Genomic DNA, 22336 nt, shown 5'->3' on the forward strand with positions numbered 1-22336 from the left:
CGGGCCATGTGTGAGAGAATTGTGTGTGAGTCAGCTTCGGTGGCGTGCAATTGTTGCCCGAGTAGCGTGGTCGGGATCGAAACTGTAGTGATTCTGTACAATTTTATCAGTTGCAGCAAGACCGTCGAGAAAGTTGGCGATTTCATCATCCGTGGCTAGATTTGCGTACGATTCTAGAATTGATGAAGAATAGAGCACCGGCTTTTGGCAAGCTGCTGAACGTTTAACTGGAGATTGATGTAAAACCTTCACTTGTGCAGTGGTGAAAAAAACGTAGCATCCCGGTATTTTTATTGTACGAGCCGTCGTTAGCTCATGGGGAGGCAATTACCATCACCGGGCTCGAATTCGAATATCGCCGCATTCTTCCCTTGCGAAGCCGTGTAAATTCGCCCAGTGTTGCCCGGTTAACTCCAGCTCCCGGTAGTCCCTTGCTTTAAATTACAGGTAAGCAAAAACGGTAAAGTAGTTTGTTTGCTTGAAAAATCAAGAATATTATCGCTCCTTTGGTTGCCTCAATTTCTACCGATCACAGTGGACTATCCCCGTTGGAAATAAAACCTCCCAAAACCCCTAGTGAAATTGTATTTCAAAATATAAAATGAAAAATAATGCAATCGATTAGGTGCGGCAGCAGCATCTGTCGGACGAAAGTGCATTCCGCATGTGTGTTACCTCCTACCCCCTTCGGGTGCTCCTTCAAGGCACTACGCTTTTACGGAAAAGGACGAAAGTGAAAGAGCTACACGTCAGGCGACCTTTACAACGAAGAACATTTCCACTAGGGATGCGAACGAAAGCAACAACAAAATAGCAACGCGAAAACGATCACTCGAACTTTGCTGACCACACTGCACTCTAGCCAGCGAGTCAGTTTGTTGCGTATATTTTAACGTGAGCGAACACGTGTAGGTGTATTTGTTACCCTTAGCTCGTGATGCTTCCGCCAGCGGCATTGAAACATATCCAAATCAGCTCTTTTTTCTCTTGTTATACCCGTTATTTTAACCCGAGCGAACGTCTGTTGGTTGGGGTAGAATTTTGTATCAGGCAGATAGCTTCACCGGAGTTCGGTTTAGCTCTGCAAAAATGGAGGACATATTTCTTTTCCAGACTTTTTGTCTGCCATTCCCATGCACGCGGTATCCGTCGTCACAGCTGAGGACAAAAACAAGCGGTACTTGAGCAAATTCGTTCAGAATCCATATTTCTCTTCCGACAAACTTTCCGCTCTTTCGAAGATCTCGCGTACGCTCTTTCCGCAAATCGCCACTAACACACGCGCACATCCCGCGGTACAGTACGAGGTTGCGTTTACAGGCGAAGGAAAACTTCAGTTTCATTCTGACTACGCACGACATGTGAACTGGTTATTCGGTGTTCATGTTAGTTTTCTAAAGAGCATACAAACTGCTAACAGGTTGTGCATGAATGAAAAATCTCAATGCAAAGTTCCGTTAGTGTAAATTATTCCAGTATCTTAGCATACTCTTTCCAAAGTGGACACCACACTTTTTGGTGAGGTAGGACCGAAAATATTCAGTTGTTGAGTGTTGATGCTATCCTTTGTGTATGAAGCAATGGGAACGCGAGTAATAATATGCTTTCAAACATCCCCCAGGAAACGCCAAGAGTCAACCCAGAAGTCATAGTAGTCTAGCTAGCGGAACCACTATCCGGAGAAGCTGACACTGTTACATTCCAGTGTAGACCAATTCAAAAGCAGCTGACTATGGATGGCGGTAACGCGACCGGTAGGACCTACGTATCGATGAGCATGGCCCCAACGAACATGCCACCGCCCTTAACGTCGATCCCTACTACCAGTGGAGCAGGAGGATCGGCGGCAGGTGGCAGCAGGATCGTCATGAAACCGATGCCGCAGCAGCAAACTTCGCAGCAATCAGCAGTCCTTCGGCGACGATTTTCAACCAACGACAAGCTGACTGTTGTAGCAATGCGAAAACCTGCTCCACCGATGATTACCATCTCCAGCACTGCGCCACCGTTGGCTTCGTTCAGTAGTGCCAGTAACAGCAGCATCAGGGCATCGCTGCCACCTCCGCCAGCATCGTTGGCATCGTCACCATCCGGATCGGTTGTACTGAGCCGGAATAATAAAACCATCGTCCAGCACCCTACCACCGGTCGCAATCCCATCCATCCGAAGCCAACGACGGTGGGCAGTTCAATATCGCAACCGAAGGTGGAAATTGCCAAAATAGATGCACTACCCCCTGCGCCGCCAGTGCAAGAAATTGTCATAGGTCGGAAGGAGGTAATGTATCCGAACGCGATTACCCAAGAGGAGTTTCAGCAACATCAGCATCAGCAGGCGCAGAATATGGGACGATACAATCCCATGCAAACCAAGGTGAGCTGTTGTTACATTTGGTGAAGAAAATTCACGTAGTTTCATTGTTTGGGAATCGACATGTCGTTTCGATATTCGCCGTAATGAAATGCATTTTCCACACAAGATCAGCGAATGTTGTGTGTCCGTATGAATTGAGCGCGAAACCGATGAATTGAGTGACGCGAACGCGCCACGAAGCTGTGTGCGTGTAGCATAGGCAGCTCGGACATCTTGACAGCTGAGACGTTTGCTGTCTCCCGTCCCGTTCTCGATCTCGCTAAAGCTGGCATTTTCACGCTCTCTTACGCATCCTTCGAAATGTGCTGACTCGCCTGCTAAAAATCAAACATTAACACCAGGCCGCCGAGCGGTCAGGAGCCAGGAGGCAGTCGACAGCGACGTTAAGTGTAAAATAAAATCTAGGTGGACTGTGTGGATTTAAGCTCGGAGAGAGTGATAGAGCGTACACACCAGCCATTGCTGCGGACAGTAAGCGTGGAAGGTACAACGCCACGGATAAGGCAGAATAAACGCCACAGTACGGCGTGTTTGAACACTCGAAAGCCCAACGCAGCTTTGTGGCCACATGGCTTTGTGAGGTAAAACGTGAAGGGAAATAGTGAATGGAAAACGTGCACGTGCCATCGGCAAAGTCTGGAAAAGTGAGCACAAACGGCCACAGGTTTGTGTCCGCGTGGCCCAAGTGTTGTGGAACGTAAAAATACTACGCGATCTGTAGTACATTAAATGCCATCCCATTCATCCGACGGTCCCATACTGAACTCTTCAAACTGCAGGTGCTAGATAACCCCCATATACGGTGCGTAAAATGTATTTACCGTTCGATCGTACGCTGATTGGTGTCCCATCGTGACCACAGTGAATGAAAATGAGGCCAATTGAAGAAATGCTACATAAGTGGGGTAAAATTGTTGAATGAAATTAAAAGTAGCGCATCCCGTTTGGCAGTTTTTTTTTACGTTTTCTTATCTTTTGCCAGCCGAGATAATCCGCACACACCATCAACGATGTCGATCGATGGGAAGAACGTCGTCAAGCACAAAACGTCACGTTGTTAGACGGGTTGCTAGGAATTTTCGGAACAATTCTGCACTAGGATTAATGCTCTGTGAATCCTGAAAGTTGCTTCAATTGCCTAACTGCAGCATCATTGCGTAGCTAAAACGAATCATTGCGAGTTATCAGGTCATAAACCAGCAAGAGAAATTGATAAAAACGAAAACAATACTGACAGTTGCAGCTTTAGCAGGTGCCGTTGCATCGCTATGCAGACAAAAGTGGTATGCAGTCTTGTTGCACATGCATAATAGAGAAACATGTTCTATTTGTGCATCACATTTCAGATGTGGGGCTCGTTTTTCTTCTAGATGTGTGTAGCTTCTCGGGCTAATTGAAACGCGAGAAATTCTTCTACCGTTTTTACTGTCATTTCGTAATCATTGGCGAACACAACAACAAGTGGTGCGCACTCTGCGCACTGTTTCCCTTCGTAATTTTTCTCCTGCTTTCGATCACCGAAAGAATCAGCATTCAGATTCAGCTTATTTCGTGTCACAGCACAAGACAACCGCACCGTTTGCCGAAGGTGCATATCAAAACGTTTAGTAATCCCAACGCCATAGTTTTCGGCCCCGAAAACAGATTGTTGTTCAAAAGTTATAAATCGAATTTCATGGTAAAATTTCATGGAAAAGTACAAAGCTAGACTTCTAGAAAAATGGGTGTTCCTCACAATAGTGACGATTTCTTGAAGTTTGATAATAACACACGTAACGAAATAAAAGGAAAATCGTATCAGTGAAGGTTGTCTAGCAGGCAGGAAAAGGAAAGCACTGTTTCGCAGGGGGGCATCGTGAACGAACGAACGAGCCAGCCTGCCACTTGATTGAATCTGTATGTGCCTTCTTGTGCGAGGTGCGTACGTGTGTTTCTGGTTTTCTTAGCAACGGCAAAACGTGTAGTGAAATCAGGTTCCCTTTCGCAGACTGCACATAACCGGGTAGGGAGTGAGGAGTTGTTGGAGAACTACTTCCATCCGAATGTGCCATTCGACACTTTAGCAAGAAGTTGTAGGTTAAACAGAAACGTAAGCGAACCGTATGTAAGTGTACTACTTCCTTCTTCCTGCTGCTATCCGGCCTGCGGTTCTTCGGCCTAATACGGCAACCTGGCTCCCCAATCCCATCAGTGCTCCCATGTTTGAAGTGTGTTGTCCTTCGGGATATGTGAATGTTGCTACTGCAGTTCGCTTTCTTCGACAACGTGCTGAAGGGGGCCTTTTTCCGCCATCGGCAAATGGTATTTTCGCGAATTGCACAACCTTGATGGGGCCACGAGAGCCAATAGAGGGTCAGCAGTAGCAGAAAACGGTATGGTGTGCGTGCGTGCAGGGAAGGTATACCCTTCCGTCCAATTTGAACACACGTTATTTCGTGCATTGGTACGCTCCCCACGGCTGGTCACTATTTTGATGATACTGCCCCAACATAATCTAAATAACTGGTGGCCATCGGAAAGGAGACGCCGAAGGGGCATTAAAATGGCGATTTTTGATGCCACCTTGCTGAAAGCCACGTTTTATGCGAAGTAGCATGCTATACTAGCAGTGAGGTTCTTATGGGAGCATCGTAGAAAAATTAATGGATCTAACAGCAAAACACGTTACCACCTATTAAAATTTCTTCAAAGAAGGGATTGTTTAGTGCATATGAAATTGTACTTCCATCAGACATTATAATCCTTTACTCTGTGGTCTTTACAGTGGTTCCATCGGTGGTAAACGCAGCCGGATTCTACGGACAACAAAATGCAAAATTGTCTTCACAACCTGGTACCACGAATATCGTGTGTTTCTGTGTGAACCATTTTCTACGAAGGTTGCCAGTCCCCGGTGCCGTAGAGGATCGGTGGAGCGTGGAGCGAAAAAATTCACGGCTACATTACGACACACGACCGACCCACACGCCATTGCCAGTCCGATCGGTCAGTGTGCAGTCGTTGAGATTGACGTTTATACTTATCACAGTTCGCTAGAACCAGCCATTCTTAACGTGGTTATCTACAAGTCAACGCCTAGGTGGGATTTCACTGGTTGTGAATATATCTTCGAGAATGAAACATACGAAATAATGAAATAATGCTTGTTGTTCCGCCATCATTGGCGAAAGTCGTAACCATGTGCCCATGTGCGTTGGATCAGTAGCCAACGAAACGACATTGTTGGTACCCCCAATGCATAGTTGGGGCATGTTTTGTGCATGACGAAAGCACAGTTCGCTACCAAGCGAAAAGCGCTCTTGTAGATGTACAGCTACAACAACAAGCGCTACGATGAAGGGTAGTTCATGTTGGAAATAGTAAAAAGCGTGTATTTATCTGCATAATTTTATCCCAGGTCATCTTGAGCTATCATGTGCTCGTACTGAATTCTGAATATATGGGAAAAAACGTTCAGGTAGCAGCGCTGCCGCACAAAACGGTCGCGGAAGAAAAGGGATGCGACATGGCGTACCTCTCACTCGCTAGCGGCGCCTTGATTGTCAAAATCATCTCGCATCACGGCGCGTGAGTAACTGACTGTGTTGTGTACGCACCAGAGGCCGTACCGTAGTGAGAAGTGAAATATAAAATCGTGCTCGCTTTGGAAGTTTGGTGGAGGATGCTTTTCTTCACGTAACTTCGGTTCGGTGAAAGTGTTTTTCCCGATCACGATTACAGCACCATCACTACCGTGTGGTACAGGTCTTGTGAATGAATTAATAGTGCTGCTCGCGTTGTTAGTCAGTTGTCCTTTTGCCGTAAACGGTTAATCATCATTCGCCGCAGCGGTGCTGTGTACGTTCTGTTCACTGTTTCTGACCTGTTCGTACGGCTAACTGTGGCCTTTAGACGGCACAAGGACACAAGGATTTCGCTTTGTGTGTACCAACGTGTAGTACCAACGTCCAGCTAAAACATAATCAGCGTAGGCACCGATTGTAACCTGTGCATGTGCATGTGTGCCATAGCTGGTATGTGGCTGGCTGGGCTGTGAATTTGTCACATGGTTTGTTGTGTTGTCCTACAAGAGATATGCATATGCATGCCTTAATTAGCCAATTCGTGCAGTTCAGTTAGCACAGTGCAGTGGCCCTGTGATGAAACTGCTGAGTGTATACCTTTTTTTTTGCTGTAGTACAACAGCGCACAACCAGCGTTGCCTACTACTGATAATGTGGGGAGCTTAAAATAGTTCGCCAGTTGTGTATGAGTGGATCGCGAGGTGACGACACCGTTGATGGAGGAGGAGGATATCGATGGAAGCAAGTAGCCATTGGTTTTCGTACACCGGAGCAGTAGTGAGAAACCTCACCCTTTGTCGTGTGCACCACGTGTAGAGTGATGGTTGTAAAAATTGAAACGAACTGAAAGCTCGCAATATGATGGCATCGGAAAGAGGGTACTATTTGTGAGAGATTTTGGCTACCGTTGGTGTAGTTTTGAAAATTTTACCTTTACCTAACAGAGCGAACATTAATTATTTGTTTTTTTTCTTACCTTCGACAGATTGGCACTAGTTACACCGTTCAGTACGGAAGCACCGATATAATGTCCTCCCATCAACAGGCGAAGATAGGACACACAACGATTGTAAAGCAAAACTTGGCCGCAATTCCGTCGTCTCACATCATTCCGGTGGGCCAATCTGGTCAGCATATCGCTGGAACTACGACGTCGACGACAACTGCTGTTTTATTGCCCATCCAGCAGTCTCCATTAGCAATTCCCCAGCACCTTCCAACTGGTGCCGGTGGTATTCCCGTTTTCACACGGCTTGGTCCCAACCCCGCCCTGAAGCCTTTTCGACCGATGGTCCAATCGTCGGCTGTCACGGCAACATCGTTGCCACCAACTCTTACTCCACCTTGCCCCCAGGGATTGGCCACTAAGCAACCGGTGTTGGGACACCCACAGCCCATTTCTTCTGCTCCTGGTATTGTTAGCTCCGGTACGGCATTGCTCGTTCAATCCGTCCCGACAACAGTATCGAATGTGACATTACAACAACAGCAGCAACAGCAGGAACAGCAGCAACAGCAGCAACAACAGCAACAACAGCAACAGCAGCAACAGCAACAACAACAGCAACAGCAGTCTTTTATTCCTTTAAATCCGGGCCCAGTTCATCAGCATGTGCTTCCGTTTGGGACGACGATCAAAGTGACGGCAACAAGCTTCGAACACCAGCAGCAGCAGCATCAAGTATTGACACCGGTAACGGTAGCTGGCGGCAGCTCGGTGATTGTGTCAAAGGCTGAACAATTACAGCAACCATCACCATCCTGCCAGTCACCAATTGTCCAACCTCTCGTCGTTCAGCAGTCGGTTATAACAAACGCAGGGAATAAACCACTCCAGACGGTCAAGGCCGCGTCGGTGGCTTCGTTGAATCGTACGTCCGTAGTGACTCCGACTGGTCCCTTAGCCAGCAGCAGCATTCCACCATTGTACGTACCAGCGGCCAATACGAAATCAACGGTCATTGTTGGAAATAGCCTGCAGACGACAACACTTGGGCAACATCCGGTTGCAGACAAACGGGTACTGACGACCGCTAGCGGAGGACAAACACAGAAACGGATCATTGTGACAACGGCACCAAACAATAGCAATGTTATACAGCAGCTAAAGCAGCACCGGAGTATTACGAACAAACCCTTTAACCTTCCACCGGTTCCGAAACTTGCGCCATTCCTAACAACGGAGCTGCAACCTCCGCCGCGACTTGCTCCAGCGGTTGTAGAATCAACTATGATGAACGCCGGCAGTGAAAGCCCGCCGATGTTGGTTGAAGCCACCAGTACCACTGCCTCGGAGGAGGCCGAAACAATGCTGCAACAGCATGAAGCTGGCTACAACAGCGGAGCAGAACAGATTGAGGAGGAAGCTTTGAAAGAAGAAGTCGAGATGCTGGAGGAGCGCATAAGAGAGGAAGAAGAAACAAGTGCACAATTAGACGAGCAGGAGGAGGAGGAGGAGCATCAAGACGATGGTATCGAAATGCTCGACTCTTCGTTCGACACCAACGGTGGAAACGAACCACAATCGACCACCAGTACGCCGGAGAAGGAAGACTCCGGTATGGCGGTGCACATGGATGCAAGTCGGCTTGAAGTCACTCCTAAAAAGACCCCAGCAGACGTCGGTGCTCGTGCTGTCGTTCCGAACGGTAGCCAGATAAGTCCACGACTTCAAAAACGATCCCTTTCCGAGCTTCAGCGACGGGAAGGAGTCAACGTTCGGAAACGTTCGGAGTCGGTGCACGTTCGTTTGTCTTCAGTGCACGGTGAAGTAGTCTTTGAGCCGTTCAAAAATATGAGCATGGCCACCAAGCTGCCTTTCACGAAAGTAGCTGCGGACGAGGAGCGGAAGATAAAGAGATCGCCGCTGAAAGATGCCACCAATGAACCGGCCTCGGAAGATAGTAACGCCAACGGTGGTACACCCAAGGGAGAGAGCGTTTTGATGGAGCAGGAAAAGAATGAGCCAACGGCGGTGGCAGCGCCACAACAGCAGCAGGACAACATTCTGCTCTTGTGTGATGAAAAGTTCGACGTGGTGGCATCATCGGTGATGGCGGGTTTAGGGGAGATGCAGCCGGTGCTGCCGACGCAAAGACGGACATCCCGGAGGCTCGACTCTATTCGGCGGGGGCTTGCAGTGCCCGAAACTGATGCCAATCCTACGATTCAACTAGATCTAGACGAACTAGCTGCGATCGGCCTTGGGTTTGGCGATCCGGAGCGTGGAGGAAGCGACGAGAACGTATCCTTGGCCCGGCAGCAGCGGCGGCAAACGGCCAAGATGGATGAAAACAACATTGATTTTGCGACACGCGTTCGCTCGAACTCGACGTCGTCCGAGAGCAGCATGGCTGTGAAGCAGTTTGGCGGCCGCAAAAGCCTTCCGGAATCGGTCGGACCCAGTGGTGGTGCTGCGGCTAAGAAAGGTTCAAAAAAATCAACATCCGCCGGTCAAAGTCGGCCTGCTCGCCAGGCAAGCATCCGGACGTCGATTGCCGGCGGTGAACCGGTTTCGGAGTCGTCGTTCAGCGTTGCGGACGATAAAGACAGTACAGCGGGTGGGCCGGGTGGTTCGGATATATCGACCGTGTCGGACCATCTCCGGTGGCACGATGGCATCGGCTACCTGGACGATAGTCGGCTGCACTTCGAGTTCAACGAGTTCGGGATGGTGCAACCGATGACGGTTGGGCAGTACGAGCGTCACTGCCGGACCGATGTGTATGCGTCGTTGACCCTTCCGATCAAACAACGTCCGAAGATGAAACCGATTCCCGGTGGACGCAAGCGGACCGCAAAGGCTCCCGATTTTCGATACAGCTACCACTGCCTACAGTGCCTGTCGCGGGGCAGTGCGGCGGAGTTCGCGACACCCGAGTACTGTAGCATCGAGTGTGTGAAGAAATCGGGCAAGGTGGCCGTGTACAAGTACATCCTACACTCAACACACGCGCTCCAGAACAGTGCAGCGCAATTGGCCCTGTTGAAGGCGGAGCAAGGAAAGAAAAAGGAGAAACACGATGATGTCCCACCCGCGAAGAAGAAAGTCAAACGGGAGGAAAAATTGGCTTCGGAAATGACGACCGCGGCGGCGGTCAAGCAACGCACGGTGACCCCGTCAACAACGACCACAACTACCACAAACAACACGAGCGACGAAGACTCGCAGAGTTCGCTAAGTCTCAACTCGAACGCATTCATTGGACGGCAGCATTTCTTACCGTTGCCGACGACGTCATCACCAGTTGCGGCCTGTGACGATCTGGTAGGGCCGGCCAGAACCACCTCGACAGCCGATGACCAACAGCCTCCCGCCGTCACCGACGATCCATCGATGATCGATGCGGACGCAGGTGATTTCAACTGGGAAAAATATCTGCAACAGATTAACGCAGTAGCCGCACCGGCTGAACTGTTCGGTCGCCATGCCTACCCGTCTACGCAGAACAAGTTCCGACCGGGCATGAAGCTGGAGGCGATCGATCCGGAAAATTGCTCATTGTTTTGTGTGTGCACCGTGGCGGAAGTGCGTGGCTACCGGATCAAGCTGCACTTTGACGGTTACCCGGCGGACTACGATTTCTGGGTGAACGCCGACTCGCCGGACATCTTTCCGCCGGGCTGGTGTCGATCAACGAACCGCGTGCTGCAACCACCGAGCGACTATACCGCGTCAGGCTCGGAGGTGTTTCGCTGGAAGGACTACCTACTGCAGACGGGTGCCACCGTGCCCGATCGTCGCTGGTTCCAACATATCAACAAGACAGTAAGTTACCCTTTGATTGATCCCTTTTTGTTGATCCTTTGGGGTACTAATAAATTCCGCTGTATGCGTTTCTTGTAGTGCGTTAAAAATAAGTTCGAAATCGGTATGGTCCTCGAGGCGGACGATCTGAAAAAGTCCGGTAAGGTGTGCGTCGCAACGGTTGCGGACAAGATGGGCGACCGGATACTGGTGCACTTTGATGGGTGGAACGAGCGGCACGACTACTGGGTTAGCATTCAATCGCCCTACATCCACCCGGTCGATTGGCATATCGAAAATACGGAAAAAATTACCCCACCGCCCGGTAAGTGTTAAACACGGCATATAAAACCAATTGTGGGGTTGTGACCGTTTCCTCTCCTCCAATTGCAGACTGGCATAAACCGTTCAGCTGGGAACGGTACCTTCGGTACAAGCGACACCGGAACCCCGATAAGCAACGGTCGATTGTGGCGGCGTCCAAGGAATTGTTTCAAACGCGTCCCCCGATCGCCTTCCAACCGGGTCAGCGGCTGGAGGTGGTCGATCGCAAGCAGCAGATACGGATCCGCCCAGCGACGGTCGTTGCCATCGACGGGTACGAGTTGTCGGTGTGCTTCGACGGGTGGCCACAGAGCTATGCCGTCTGGATCGAGGACGACAGCCCGAACATTCACCCGGTTAACTGGTGCGCCCGGACGCGGCATCCACTGGAACCACCGCCAAGTAAGTAGCTTGTGCCTGCCAGAAGACGTCGATTAGAAGATGGTCCTAACCTCTATTGCTCATTTTCGTCAGATTTTGTCAACGAAGCCGAAGTATGTGATGGAACGTGCGAGATTCGTTTCTGCATGGGCCGAGGGAACGCCAAGTTTCCGAACAAGAAGTACCACGATCGCCAGGTCGAGTGTCCGTACAAGCGAAGCAACTGGATGAGCGAATTCCGTAAAACGCTCCGTATAAGCCATAAGTAAGTTGAGCGAAAGATGCAAATGCACTGTTTGGCTTCTAACAACCTCTCTTTTCGTATGTTTGTACAGTCAAGTACAAAAGCACATTACAGAATTATTCGCCGGATGCGTTTACGGATCCGTAGACCAGCACAGTAGCAATAATGCCCAAGCCAAAGCCAAGGGTGCAACGACATCGGCATCCCAAGCGAGATCCGAATCGCCACGGCCTGGCAAGCAACAGCCGGACGAAACAACAAACAACCCCCCCGTCAAGCGATCGAGCAGTGGACCATCAGCTGGAAACGATGGTGTTGTGCCATTGTCCAAGCGTGTGAAACAGGAGGCGGCTGATCCGTCCGACCTTATGCCCCATGGCCGACCCGTTGCGATGAAAAAAGGCTCCTCAAAGGATGCCGCCAGTCGCAGTGGGGGACCATCAACGAAGGAATCGACAAAAGTCAAAGATTCCACCTCAACAACCACCTCCAGCGCTCCAGCTGCCGGCTTTACACCACCGGAAACCAATCTACGCATCGCGCTGCCCGTCCTTGAGGGCTATGGGCCACGGTTGCTCCACGCGTACGAGGTGTGGCGCCGGAATTCCTACTTCCTTGACGAGTGTACCGAGCGTGAGAACGGTGGTGGTGTGTCTCGTTTGAAAAACCCACTCCACTGGACGACGGATGAGACGGCACGGTACATCCAGCAGCTGCCCGGATGCGACGAGTGCGCCACCAAGATTCGGCTCGAGGAAATCACCGGAAAGACGTTGCTCAGCTTCACGCAGGACGATCTGGTGAAGTACATGGGTGTTAAGATCGGACCGGCCATAAAGGTGTACAACCGGATCATCCACCTGCGCCAAATCGTAACGAACAAGTTCTTGCAGCTCAGTTAGGAAGCTGAACAGAAGGCGAGGCTCCCCCTTCCCCCATTATTAGTTGGAATCTTTGGTAATTTGTAGAATTCGGTCGGCCGGAGTCTGTTTTTAATCTTTATTCTACCCATCTAATCCAACCCTCAGCAATAGTAAAAATAGTGAGATTTATTGGTTTAAATTCCTTCACGTTTAAGAGCCCCTATTGATACAGATGTTATTTACCGAATTACCGAATTTAGAGTTAAGTCCCACTGGAAACATTGGATTATTGTGTTACTCTATTTGCCCTCCAGCTGCGCGTTGAGTGAGGGACGGGGTTAGGAAATTTTCTACAAAAATAATGAATATCCTCCTATGTATCGTCTTTCATCGTGTTTTAGAATACTAGGTTAAGTTTTTTTTTTAGGTGCGTTTTATGTCAAGTATAGAGCTACGTGTGGTGGTACCATCTTATCAACACATCTTATCAAATGCTCATATGAAATAGTCTGAAAACTGGAAGCAAAAACCTGTGCGCGATACGAAGAATGAATCGCGCTTCGAATCGGTGTAATAGGAGGAAGAATGTACAATAATAGTTATCTGTTTTTCGTATAGCATGTATATAATACCTAACTATGTTAGTGCACCTTGAATTTTACAATCACGCTTTATGCTTTCGAAATTGTATAATAGTGTAGACTTCCAATAAAGAATCCATAAGTGTAATTCTCATATTTTACGTCTATTGGTTTAAATTTGTTTTAACACAATACATTACCCACTGCTAGGAATGGAAGAGAATAGAAAAGCGAAGACAGATGCGTGAAAAATGTATGCAAAGTATGTTTTGTTTTGAATTCATTAAGCACTAAAGAGATGATATTTATTATTAGCTAAAAAGTGAATACATTCACATGCCACATATACATAGTATTAGGAGCTAAAACCTCAAGAATCCCAGACATCATCGTTAGGTGGAATCAGGCTTCTAACGGTGGCGGACTTTTTTGTTTGAACTACCCTTCTTAATCGAACCAATGCTGCTGCTCGCCTTGTGTTTCGCCGTACTGCTCGGTGTACCGCTGGCGGGTGATTCTTTCGCTATGCTCGTGGTGCTACTATTCGTGTCCTTCGTCGGGGTCGTCGCACGATTGAGGAAGCTGGACGACGAGGCGGACGATTTGTCTACATTCGCCTTCGACTGGCTGCCGAGCGTTTTGCTGACGGAGTTTTTCAGCGCTCCATCGTGCGCCCCGGACGGTCCGAGCTCGCGCCCCGTCGAGGCGGTGGTGGTAGTGGTGGATGCGGAATGGTTAACGGTCGTCAGTGAGCCCACCTGATTGTCGCTCGAGTCATCGTTGGTCATCGAGTCCGATTCGGAGTTTCGCTCGTGCTTCGTATCGGTTGTGTCCACCAGCCCGCTAACAGCCTGTTTGTAGGGATAGGAACGAATCAAACGGTCGCTTCAGCGAGTGAACTGTAAAAGAAGCACGTTCACTTACAGCCATGGAGGTGATGGATGATTTGGAAAAGAGACGCTCCGCTTCCTTGAACTTCCGATTGCGCTTATCCGCCTTCGAGTTGGTAGTTTTGTTCGTCGTTAGGTACCGATCCCAACCGCGGATGATGTTGCCATACAGTTGCGTATCTTCCAGGTACGATCCCTCGAAGGCGTAGATTTGTCGTTCCAGGTTGGCGAGTGTTTCCTTAAAAAATTAGCAAGAGTTGTGTCCAAGTTTAAAGTCCATGTTTATTCTTCAAAAGTTTACAAATCCGGTCGTACTATCGTGCAGTCAACAATAGCTAGTGGCGCCAATTGTAAACAATAACAAAAAGTACCAGCCTCTGGGACTTACCGAGATTTCTGCCTTCCGTTTGATGAGATCAGCAAGCTCTGTCCGACTGTCTACGCTGTTTGATGATTTGATGGACATTTTGCACGCTGTTTGGATAACGCAAGATGACCGTAGATGCTAGTGCGGATGATTATTCCCAAAAACTATTCAGAGTTTCGGTCAAATTGTTTGTATCATACATGAACCACGCACAAAGTTTGACAGAAGTAATGTTGAGAGTTCCTACGCGAACCCACTGGGTTCAGCGCAAGTTCCGTTCCAGATTGCTCGAATCTCATTTCCAATTTTTATTATTCACCTGGTTTTTTCTACAAAGCCTACTGAGACAGAAGAAATGAAATCATTTAGGCTCTTTATATACTAAATATTGAAACCAGTTCTCTGATTATAGAAATTTTCCAGATGTGCTCAGCGAGCACAAATCGTGATGCTGAATGGGAGTGTCATACCAAGGTTTGTGTACGACCCTGTCAAAGATGCTGCGGATTTATATGGTGTTTAATGTTGCTTTTGAAATAACACCTACAGAAAGTAATTTATACAGGAATGTTAGTGTTCAATCGATTTAAAATAGCAACATATGGACGGCATGTGGTTTCGTTTTGAGGTTATTGCATGATCTGTCAAACTGTATTCAGCAACTTCATAAACCCTTCATATAGCCGGCGATGTGCCAAACAAGTAGGCACTTTTTGCTCGGCATTCTCAAGTGATTTATCGAAAATATTTTCAAATAAGGTTTTCGTGATTTGTTATTATATTTTTCTTCGGTACACGCACACTGTTCTCATTTATATCTTGAGTTGTTCAATGGTGCTGCATCGATCCCTTGACGCATTAAGAGTTAGCCCCATGGTTCCTAAAGAAAGTGACATTTCCTAAAAAGCAGCAACAGCAGTTGCCGTTGTGAGTTGCTGGTGTGTGGTAAGCGATTGAAGTTGGAAATTAAAGATTTACCAAGATGGTGGACAATCCGTCATCGTTCCTCCATCATTACTGAACGCACCTATTATTTTCACCAAGATTTTTGTCGCCCCGCGAGAGTGTACAATCTTGTTAATCTGGCGTCGCGTTCGCTGATGTGCCACGCGTATATCGAACGGTTGCTATAGGTGCTTTTACGGAATAATCGCCTTTTCTTTTCCTCTTTATTGCCAACGAGTGTTGGTGCCAGTCGTCTGGCGATTCTGCGAACGCCGTCGCGATGTGGAAAACGTAATGGTAGAAAAGCAATCCCAGACAGAGTTGTGCATAGGTGATTAGGTGCTTTCGCGACGTTGTGGCATTGCCATTTCCGCACCAATGTCTGGTATTTTCGTGCTTCCAGAGGATAAGGTCGTTGCGGCCATGTTTTTGCTGTGTTGGTTGTTAAAATTGTGGCTCGTTATGGTGTGGTGCGGTTCACAATAGTTGACAGAACAATGACGCAGCAGAAAGGGGCGAAGGAACAAAGAGTGTAGGATCGAAAAACCGAGTCAAGAATGGGAAAAAATGCGTTCCCCTTGCGGACGTTCGCCGTGTGCAACCCCACTGTGCATCCGTGTGTTACTCCACCGATTCCTTCGCCAAACCAACAGTTCCTTCGGTTGTGGCAGTGCAGTGCAACAACGGGAATGTGTTGTGTGCAATCGAAGCCAAGTACAAAACGACGTAGATTTGGTTCGCTGGTTGTGTGTACTCAAGTGTGTCGAAAGTTGTGAATGTTCTTCTGTATAATTCTGAATTCCATGTGCCCCGAGACTTGTTGGCTTAATGAGACAGGCTTTTAAAGCAATTTTTCGAGTTTCGTGTGTTTTTTTTTTAAAGTAAACGATGTGTTCAGTTTGTGCATACAATTGCAACAGTTTGCGTGCTTTTTTGAAATAGGGAATGAAAATCTTTCACACAAAAAACCGGAATTAGAAAGAGTGAGAGACAGTGGGCGAAGGTTGGAAACGATGAAAAGAAAGTCCTTCTGGTGCGATGTTCGAGACCTCCTGCTGCTGTGGAAGGCAACGGGCAGCTGCCGTGGAAGGAAGAAAAGGAAGCAACCCAGAGATAGCTTTAATGCTACTGCGTGGAAGACCCTTTTCTTAAAGTTTCTATGTACAACGAAGTCAGGCGAAGGACGTATTTACGAAATGCGTGTCCGACGTAGCATATAATGTGCCCGTCTGCTCGTCGAAAAGGGCCAGCCAATGGGCAATATATATCCTGCCTTTGCTTACCCATATCAACTCCAAGGCGGCGGGTAGATGTGTGTTTGGTGTATGGATTGTATCCTCCGAGACGTTGGGCTGGATGTCTGCGTGAACAAAAGGATAATGCAGCCTACTTAGGGATGGCTAGTTGTAATGGATAATCGGCACGAAAAACTAGTGTCTGGCGCGGTGATGGTGAAAATTATGTGCTTGGCTTAATATGTACAAATTCTCCCAGTATTCGGTGGCCTAGTGACTATTATGGGTTTTACATGAATCATATGTCTTTCGATTGCTTCATCCTGTGAAGGGTAGTTCACCTGCGTGTTTCCGATATGATCTTTCATTCGGGGACATACGTTTGTTTCTATGTGTTCAGAACCATCAGACCTGGCAACGAACGGTTCGGGTTTGATTGCTGGTGTCGATAAGCCGTTGCCCTATCCCTAACGATTTTCTTATTTTCCTTTTCTTTGACTCATTTTTGTTGCCATCATTTATCAGTTGTATTATCTTCTTATTTTCAGGATAGAGAAAAGAAGGATTTCAATTCAACGACCAGTTTTGCCGTCATATTCTCGAACCACACATCGCCAGCAAGATCGTTCTTTTCTTGAAGTGTAAAGTGCAGACGAAGGCTGCACCTGGAAGCGAGGAAAGTCGATCGCGTGTCTTCGTTTCGCGACGTCCTCTGGCGAGAGGCGAAAGAGCGTAAAAGAGAGCAATAAGTCTGAAAATCGCCAACACCACCACCACCGGCGCGTGAAACATTTCCCAGCTGGGGTCGCTGGTTGCGGACCATTTTTGGTCTTCCCAGCATCATCATCATCATCGCCATCGACAGGATTGTTCGCATCGCAGTGGGCGAAAACTCGTGACGGAACACAGCAGCAGCAGCAGCAACAGCAGCAGCAAATCTTCAATCAATAGTACACAGTTGGCGCTGAGCAGACATCATGGCGTGTGCTACATTAAAACGCTCGCTAGACTGGGAAAGCTTAAACCAGCGCCCAACCAAGCGGCGAAGGTGTCACCCGTTCGGCAGCCCGAGCCAGCAGAGTGCGTCCATGGCAGCTTCCGCCTCGGTTATGTCGCCGTCGTCCAGCTCCGCCACATCGGCCGTTTCGTCCGCAGCAGCGGCCGCGGCCGCCTCGATGCGCGTCATGGAACCGAAGCCGTCGCCTTTCGCTGAAGCCACCTGTTCCAAGCTGACACCGGGTGAGTAGGGTAGGGTTGCCCCCTTTGGGAAGGCTTTAATGGGACAAGGGATCCTTTTCAAAACTGACTCGACTATACTACAGCAAAACAAGAAAGGAGGCCTTGTGAATGTAGAGTGAAAATGAATAAGATATTTGAAGGACTTAAGGAGAGAACAGTCATATTCGACAAGTATAGAGTATGCAACGTCTGTCTTTTACATTGTGTTAATAACACAAAAATTATTGAATGTGTGGACCAAATGTAAACACGCACGTTCGAGATCTGAAAACTGACAGCATTGGCAGCATGGCATTGCATTCGTGAACCAATGTGCTTATCAACAGAGATCGAGAAAACGTGTCATTTGCTACTCGTAATTTTCTCCTTTTTTCTAATGACCATGATGGGGTAAATAAGTAAGGTGCATGGTGTAGAAAGCATTGTATTTTATTGCCAAAGATCTTTTGAGTAGTTAACGTGCACTAAATTTGGTCGACTTGACGATCTGGTCATATGAGCAGATGATTTAATAATATTGAGTAGTGCAATCTTCACCATCTTTCTTCCTGTCCGGTCGCTGATCAAGTATGACTCGAGTTTTTATTCCTAGCTTCAAGAGTTTCACCACGATTGCACCATATTGCTTTTCAAACTTTACTAAGTCAAACCTAACTTGGCGAAGGAATTATAGCACTTCGAAACGAATATTTTTAACGGCACATCTTGCCATTCTGTCCACCACACACTCACACTTCGTATGCTGCGATTTAATAACCACCGTAACCCTCTAAAACGTAGAACTTTTAACACACCGTATAACGTCGTCTGGATGGGCATAAAACATCCGGGTATGTGGCAGCGCTCGTTTGTGCGCAATTCTATACATAGAGGGTTTCCTTTTTTATTGTTTTACTTCCCTCTCGCTATATCTTGGTGGTTGCGGCTGCTAATGGTGTTGGTGCAGTGTGGCGTAGTAGCGTATGTCCTTCGTCGAATGCTGCCAAAGGAGCAAAGGATAAAGCACTTTCAATCCTGCTGCTGTTGCTGCTGCAAGTGGACGTAGCAATTGGGATTAGGTGTGCGGCTGGCTATGGATTTCGTTTAATATGCCCCAATGGACCGAGCAATACGTGACACTGGCAGTTAGTGCCGTTTTTGGTGTGATTCAAGTTTATTCGAGTTCGCAACACTGTTTCATGTAACAGAAAGTTGGATAAGCTATAACAAATAGTAAAAATTGGTTTTAATTTGTCCAAATTCTTTTCCAAAGCAGTAAATTTATTAGACTTCCCATGTACTCCTAAGGATATCCCAAAATGCATTATAAATTTAAACAAAATAATGCATTTTCCATCTTCCATTGAGTTTGTGGTAGAACGGGAAAAGTTAGTTCCTTCATTTGTTCAGACTGTACCGTCTGTTTCTGATGCTCACCGCTCCTATTTCCTTTTCCCTATAGGTTTCGTGCGTGTTACACCGAGATCTATTTAAATGGAACACGCGAATTTGACTAACACTACGACCAGTCTCCGGGTGTCCCCCAGGACCCGCGAAAGCGCATATAGAATGTTGTACATAATCATTACGATACCCACCGGTTTAAACTCCTGCCGTATGGGAAGGCTGGGGCCTTCCGCAAATGTGACGAAGCGCACCATGCCAAAGGCTGTAGATATAGTTTTTAAGACCCATCAACATCGTTTTTTGTAGCTCGTTTAACATGCATTATTCCAATTTGTTGTATTGTCATTATGACGGTTATGTAGGATAAAACATGTAAGCGCCACTCCCAATAAATAAGCCCGGAAAATGGTATGTATGAGCACAGAAATGGGGACGGCAGGTCCAAGACGCTTCTAGTGTCAAGGATCTAAGCTAAGCAAATGCACGACGCATTTTTAGATGCTGGGCTCGTGAGAGAATTGCAACGGAGAAGGCTGCGATGGCCGCCGGCCAAATGCATTATCCTTTTTTCTTGCGGTCTCCTCACATTAAAGCAGATGTCACGACCCACCCACTGTCGGAAAGGAGCTAGGTTCGGGAGAATGAAATACAATGGAGAGAAAATAGGACAGCAGAGCACCAAAAGCATTTCCTCCGCTCAGAGAGGAAGCGCTGCAGTGTGCTAATAGAAAGGTTTTAAAGCTGAAACAAAATTAAAGCCTTAAAGGCATTCGACAAAAGCATTTTCAAAGAAATAATTTTGTTGTGTTTTTTTTTTCTTTCGCAGAAAAAATGGCACAAAATATCACCGAAGAAATCAAAAGACTGCACCGCAGGAAGCAACTGAACTTTAACAGCCATACCGTCGAGCGCATGCAGGATTCCGAATCGAGCGGCTCCGAAATGGGTCCAGACAGCCCCCGCCGGCCTGATAGCCCCCCGAGCATGGTGAAAAATCCCGAGAAAGCTCTTTTCACATTCAAACAGGTAAGCGTTTAAGACGGAAAAGGCTGCTGCAAACAAAATCACCGTTGTCATGTTCCAAACGTCAATGTCCCGATGTGTTCCAAAGGATCGATAATTATAAGTATTCTTGTAATGCAAATCTTGGTAGAAACTTACCTTGTTATTTTGATAAATCTTTATCCGTTTGTATCTAGTCTTGTATGTCTAAAGTCGAGCCGTAAGAAATGTTATAGGTGGAATGATTAGCTACAATTGCTTAACAAGTCTTTCTCTATTATCATAATCAGGTTCAAATGATATGCGAGCGTATGCTGAAAGAACGAGAGGATGCCTTGAGGGAACAATACGATGCCGTGCTGACCACAAAACTAGCCGAACAATATGATGCATTTGTGAAGTTCACTTACGACCAAATACAGAGACGTTACGAAGCAGCGCCAAGTTGTGAGTAGTGGAGTGTGGAAAACTCCGTCCGACATCCGTCGATATCGAGCAAGAGCGTTCTCTAACATTGTCTTTTCATGCGTACATTTTCAGACCTCTCCTAATCAGGGAATCTTACATCAAGTTGAGAGGGTAGGCAGACAGCAACACGTAAATAAAGCGGAAACAATGGAGTGATGGATACGAAATCTTGAATAATAATATAGCAAAACATTAAGAAACTACGCAAAACGATGAACGGAGGATTGAAGGAAGTAAATGTGTGACAAACCATTAGCCCGGCTACCATCAGCAGCTACGCGAAAGGACATCAGCATCGACCGGATGACATCAAACAACAAAGCGAACAACAATTGTATTGGCATTCGTAGGCAACACCTTGAAAGGGGGACAACCAATTATCAGAACTGCACAATCGTTAAGATCCACCGTTGAATCGCGCGATGTAAACACCTGCAGTTATCTTACACCTTCCGTTTCCTCCATGTTTCACAATTAATCGGTTATAGTTATGAATTTCGTATGCACGAGCTTGATTCTCGGCTGGCATCATTTCGTGAAGTTTGGCACGCGAACATCCCTTTTGTTTCGTGGTTGGTTAGATTTATTTTTCTTGTTAATCTTTAAGTTTACTTTTGCTCTTACTTTTAAAAAACCACTTCAGGATTGCGTCATCGTTCCGACAAAGCAAACTGATTCAGATTGCTTTCCGGATCGGCGAGACATTGGAGTTAAGAATTCAAATTTCAGTTATATCTTATCCACATTTGTTCGATCAGCTTCATTAAAACCAGCGATTCTCTCACAAACAGTCATGTTTTTTCGTTGTTGTTTTGCACCACATATTTAGGCAAGTTAAAATTATTATATTAAAAGGATTGTCATTCGATAAGATACTTCTTCTTGGTATTCCATGGAGAATACCGGGACGCCGACATCGGAACGATTGATGATCTTAAAAAACTGAGTTTAGTTCATGCTCTCGTACTTTTGTTGGAATTTAACCCAAGTAGATAATAAGTTAGTACAATTTTTCGTTTATTCAAAAAAATTTGTCTCGTATGAAATAATTTTTGCATGTAGTCTTGGTTCAAAATTATCCACAATCTTATAATTATTGCAGGAAAAACATTGAAAGCGAAATGTATCGAAACGATAAAATTAGTTTTATTCTTTTCTTCTACCTTCACTCTACATTTCTGTCGTGGTAACAAATCATTTCACGCTAACGGAATTATTGGCGTTTCTTTTTTGTCACAATTTCATTTGAGGAAAATATGTAATCTTCAACACATGACCACATGATAGGTTTCACAAACATGAACCAACACGGGACAACCTGAAAATGGGAATGGGTTATCCGCTTTGACGTTAGCTTTTGGGTTTACATTCTGTGGCAAAATCTAATCCTTGATCATGTCCTTCCCATAGGTGTTCATGTCCTTCTCATGGTTGTTTCAATCCATCACCTTTTTTTGCTTATCAATCGCGATATTGAATAAAACGTGGGACGTTGTCGTACGGACTTCTTGAACATTGGTGGGCTGTTTGGAGCAGAAAAAAAAGCTGGGATAAAAGGTGGTTACACCCACGACTGCGAAAACATCCCATGCAGTCAGTATTGACCGACTGCACAACAGCAAAGACGAAGAGTAATTGGGATCCAGATAGAAACACGCTAAAAAAATTAACATACGTTACGAATAAGGAAGTTTAAGTACGAGTGTAAGCAAGCGGTTTGGACAGTC

General features: G+C 46.8%; 3 protein-coding genes across 5 annotated transcripts; 2 read left to right on the plus strand and 1 right to left on the minus strand.

The window, feature by feature from the left end:
* Positions 1–1732: 1732 nt before the first annotated feature.
* On the plus strand, positions 1733–12705 carry LOC131294725 (uncharacterized). The gene is made up of 7 exons (XM_058322770.1): positions 1733–2374; positions 6923–7364; positions 7539–10705; positions 10784–11009; positions 11078–11410; positions 11483–11654; positions 11725–12705. Exons 1-7 carry the CDS (start codon positions 1733–1735, stop codon positions 12533–12535), a joined length of 5793 nt encoding a protein of 1930 aa, XP_058178753.1. The 3' UTR covers positions 12536–12705.
* Positions 12706–13487: 782 nt separating this feature from the next.
* On the minus strand, positions 13488–14524 carry LOC131294844 (chromatin modification-related protein MEAF6). The gene is made up of 3 exons (XM_058322893.1): positions 14356–14524; positions 14002–14205; positions 13488–13928 (listed from the first exon to the last, which is right to left on the minus strand). The coding sequence occupies exons 1-3, from the start codon at positions 14431–14433 to the stop codon at positions 13488–13490; spliced, it is 723 nt and encodes a 240-aa protein (XP_058178876.1). The 5' UTR covers positions 14434–14524.
* Positions 14525–15249: 725 nt separating this feature from the next.
* On the plus strand, positions 15250–21399 carry LOC131294845 (akirin). 3 transcript variants are annotated; one of them, XM_058322895.1, is made up of 5 exons: positions 15250–15279; positions 17063–17753; positions 19966–20165; positions 20432–20588; positions 20682–21399. In XM_058322895.1, exons 2-5 carry the CDS (start codon positions 17492–17494, stop codon positions 20690–20692), a joined length of 630 nt encoding a protein of 209 aa, XP_058178878.1. In that variant the 5' UTR covers positions 15250–15279; positions 17063–17491; the 3' UTR covers positions 20693–21399. The 3 variants fall into 3 exon arrangements, with proteins under 3 accessions (XP_058178878.1, XP_058178879.1, XP_058178880.1); XM_058322896.1 differs by lacking the exon at positions 15250–15279 and adding an exon at positions 15525–15610; XM_058322897.1 differs by lacking the exon at positions 15250–15279 and adding an exon at positions 15791–15809.
* Positions 21400–22336: the final 937 nt, after the last annotated feature.

This window comes from Anopheles ziemanni, chromosome 2 (genome assembly GCF_943734765.1).
Source record: "Anopheles ziemanni chromosome 2, idAnoZiCoDA_A2_x.2, whole genome shotgun sequence".
Taxonomy (NCBI): Eukaryota; Metazoa; Arthropoda; class Insecta; order Diptera; family Culicidae; genus Anopheles; species Anopheles ziemanni.

Coding starts and splice junctions, on each gene's coding strand:
- LOC131294725 (XM_058322770.1), top strand. CDS start 1,733: ATGGATGGCGGTAACGCGACCGGTAGGACCTACGTATCGATGAGCATG. Junction 7,365..7,538: donor TCCTGGTATTGTTAGCTCCG/GTACGGCATTGC, acceptor ATCCGGGCCCAG/TTCATCAGCATGTGCTTCCG. Junction 11,010..11,077: donor AAAAATTACCCCACCGCCCG/GTAAGTGTTAAA, acceptor CTCCAATTGCAG/ACTGGCATAAACCGTTCAGC.
- LOC131294844 (XM_058322893.1), bottom strand. CDS start 14,433: ATGTCCATCAAATCATCAAACAGCGTAGACAGTCGGACAGAGCTTGCT. Junction 14,206..14,355: donor AACGGAAGGCAGAAATCTCG/GTAAGTCCCAGA, acceptor TAATTTTTTAAG/GAAACACTCGCCAACCTGGA. Junction 13,929..14,001: donor CATCCATCACCTCCATGGCT/GTAAGTGAACGT, acceptor CCCTACAAACAG/GCTGTTAGCGGGCTGGTGGA.
- LOC131294845 (XM_058322895.1), top strand. CDS start 17,492: ATGGCGTGTGCTACATTAAAACGCTCGCTAGACTGGGAAAGCTTAAAC. Junction 17,754..19,965: donor CTGTTCCAAGCTGACACCGG/GTGAGTAGGGTA, acceptor TTTCTTTCGCAG/AAAAAATGGCACAAAATATC. Junction 20,166..20,431: donor CTCTTTTCACATTCAAACAG/GTAAGCGTTTAA, acceptor TATCATAATCAG/GTTCAAATGATATGCGAGCG.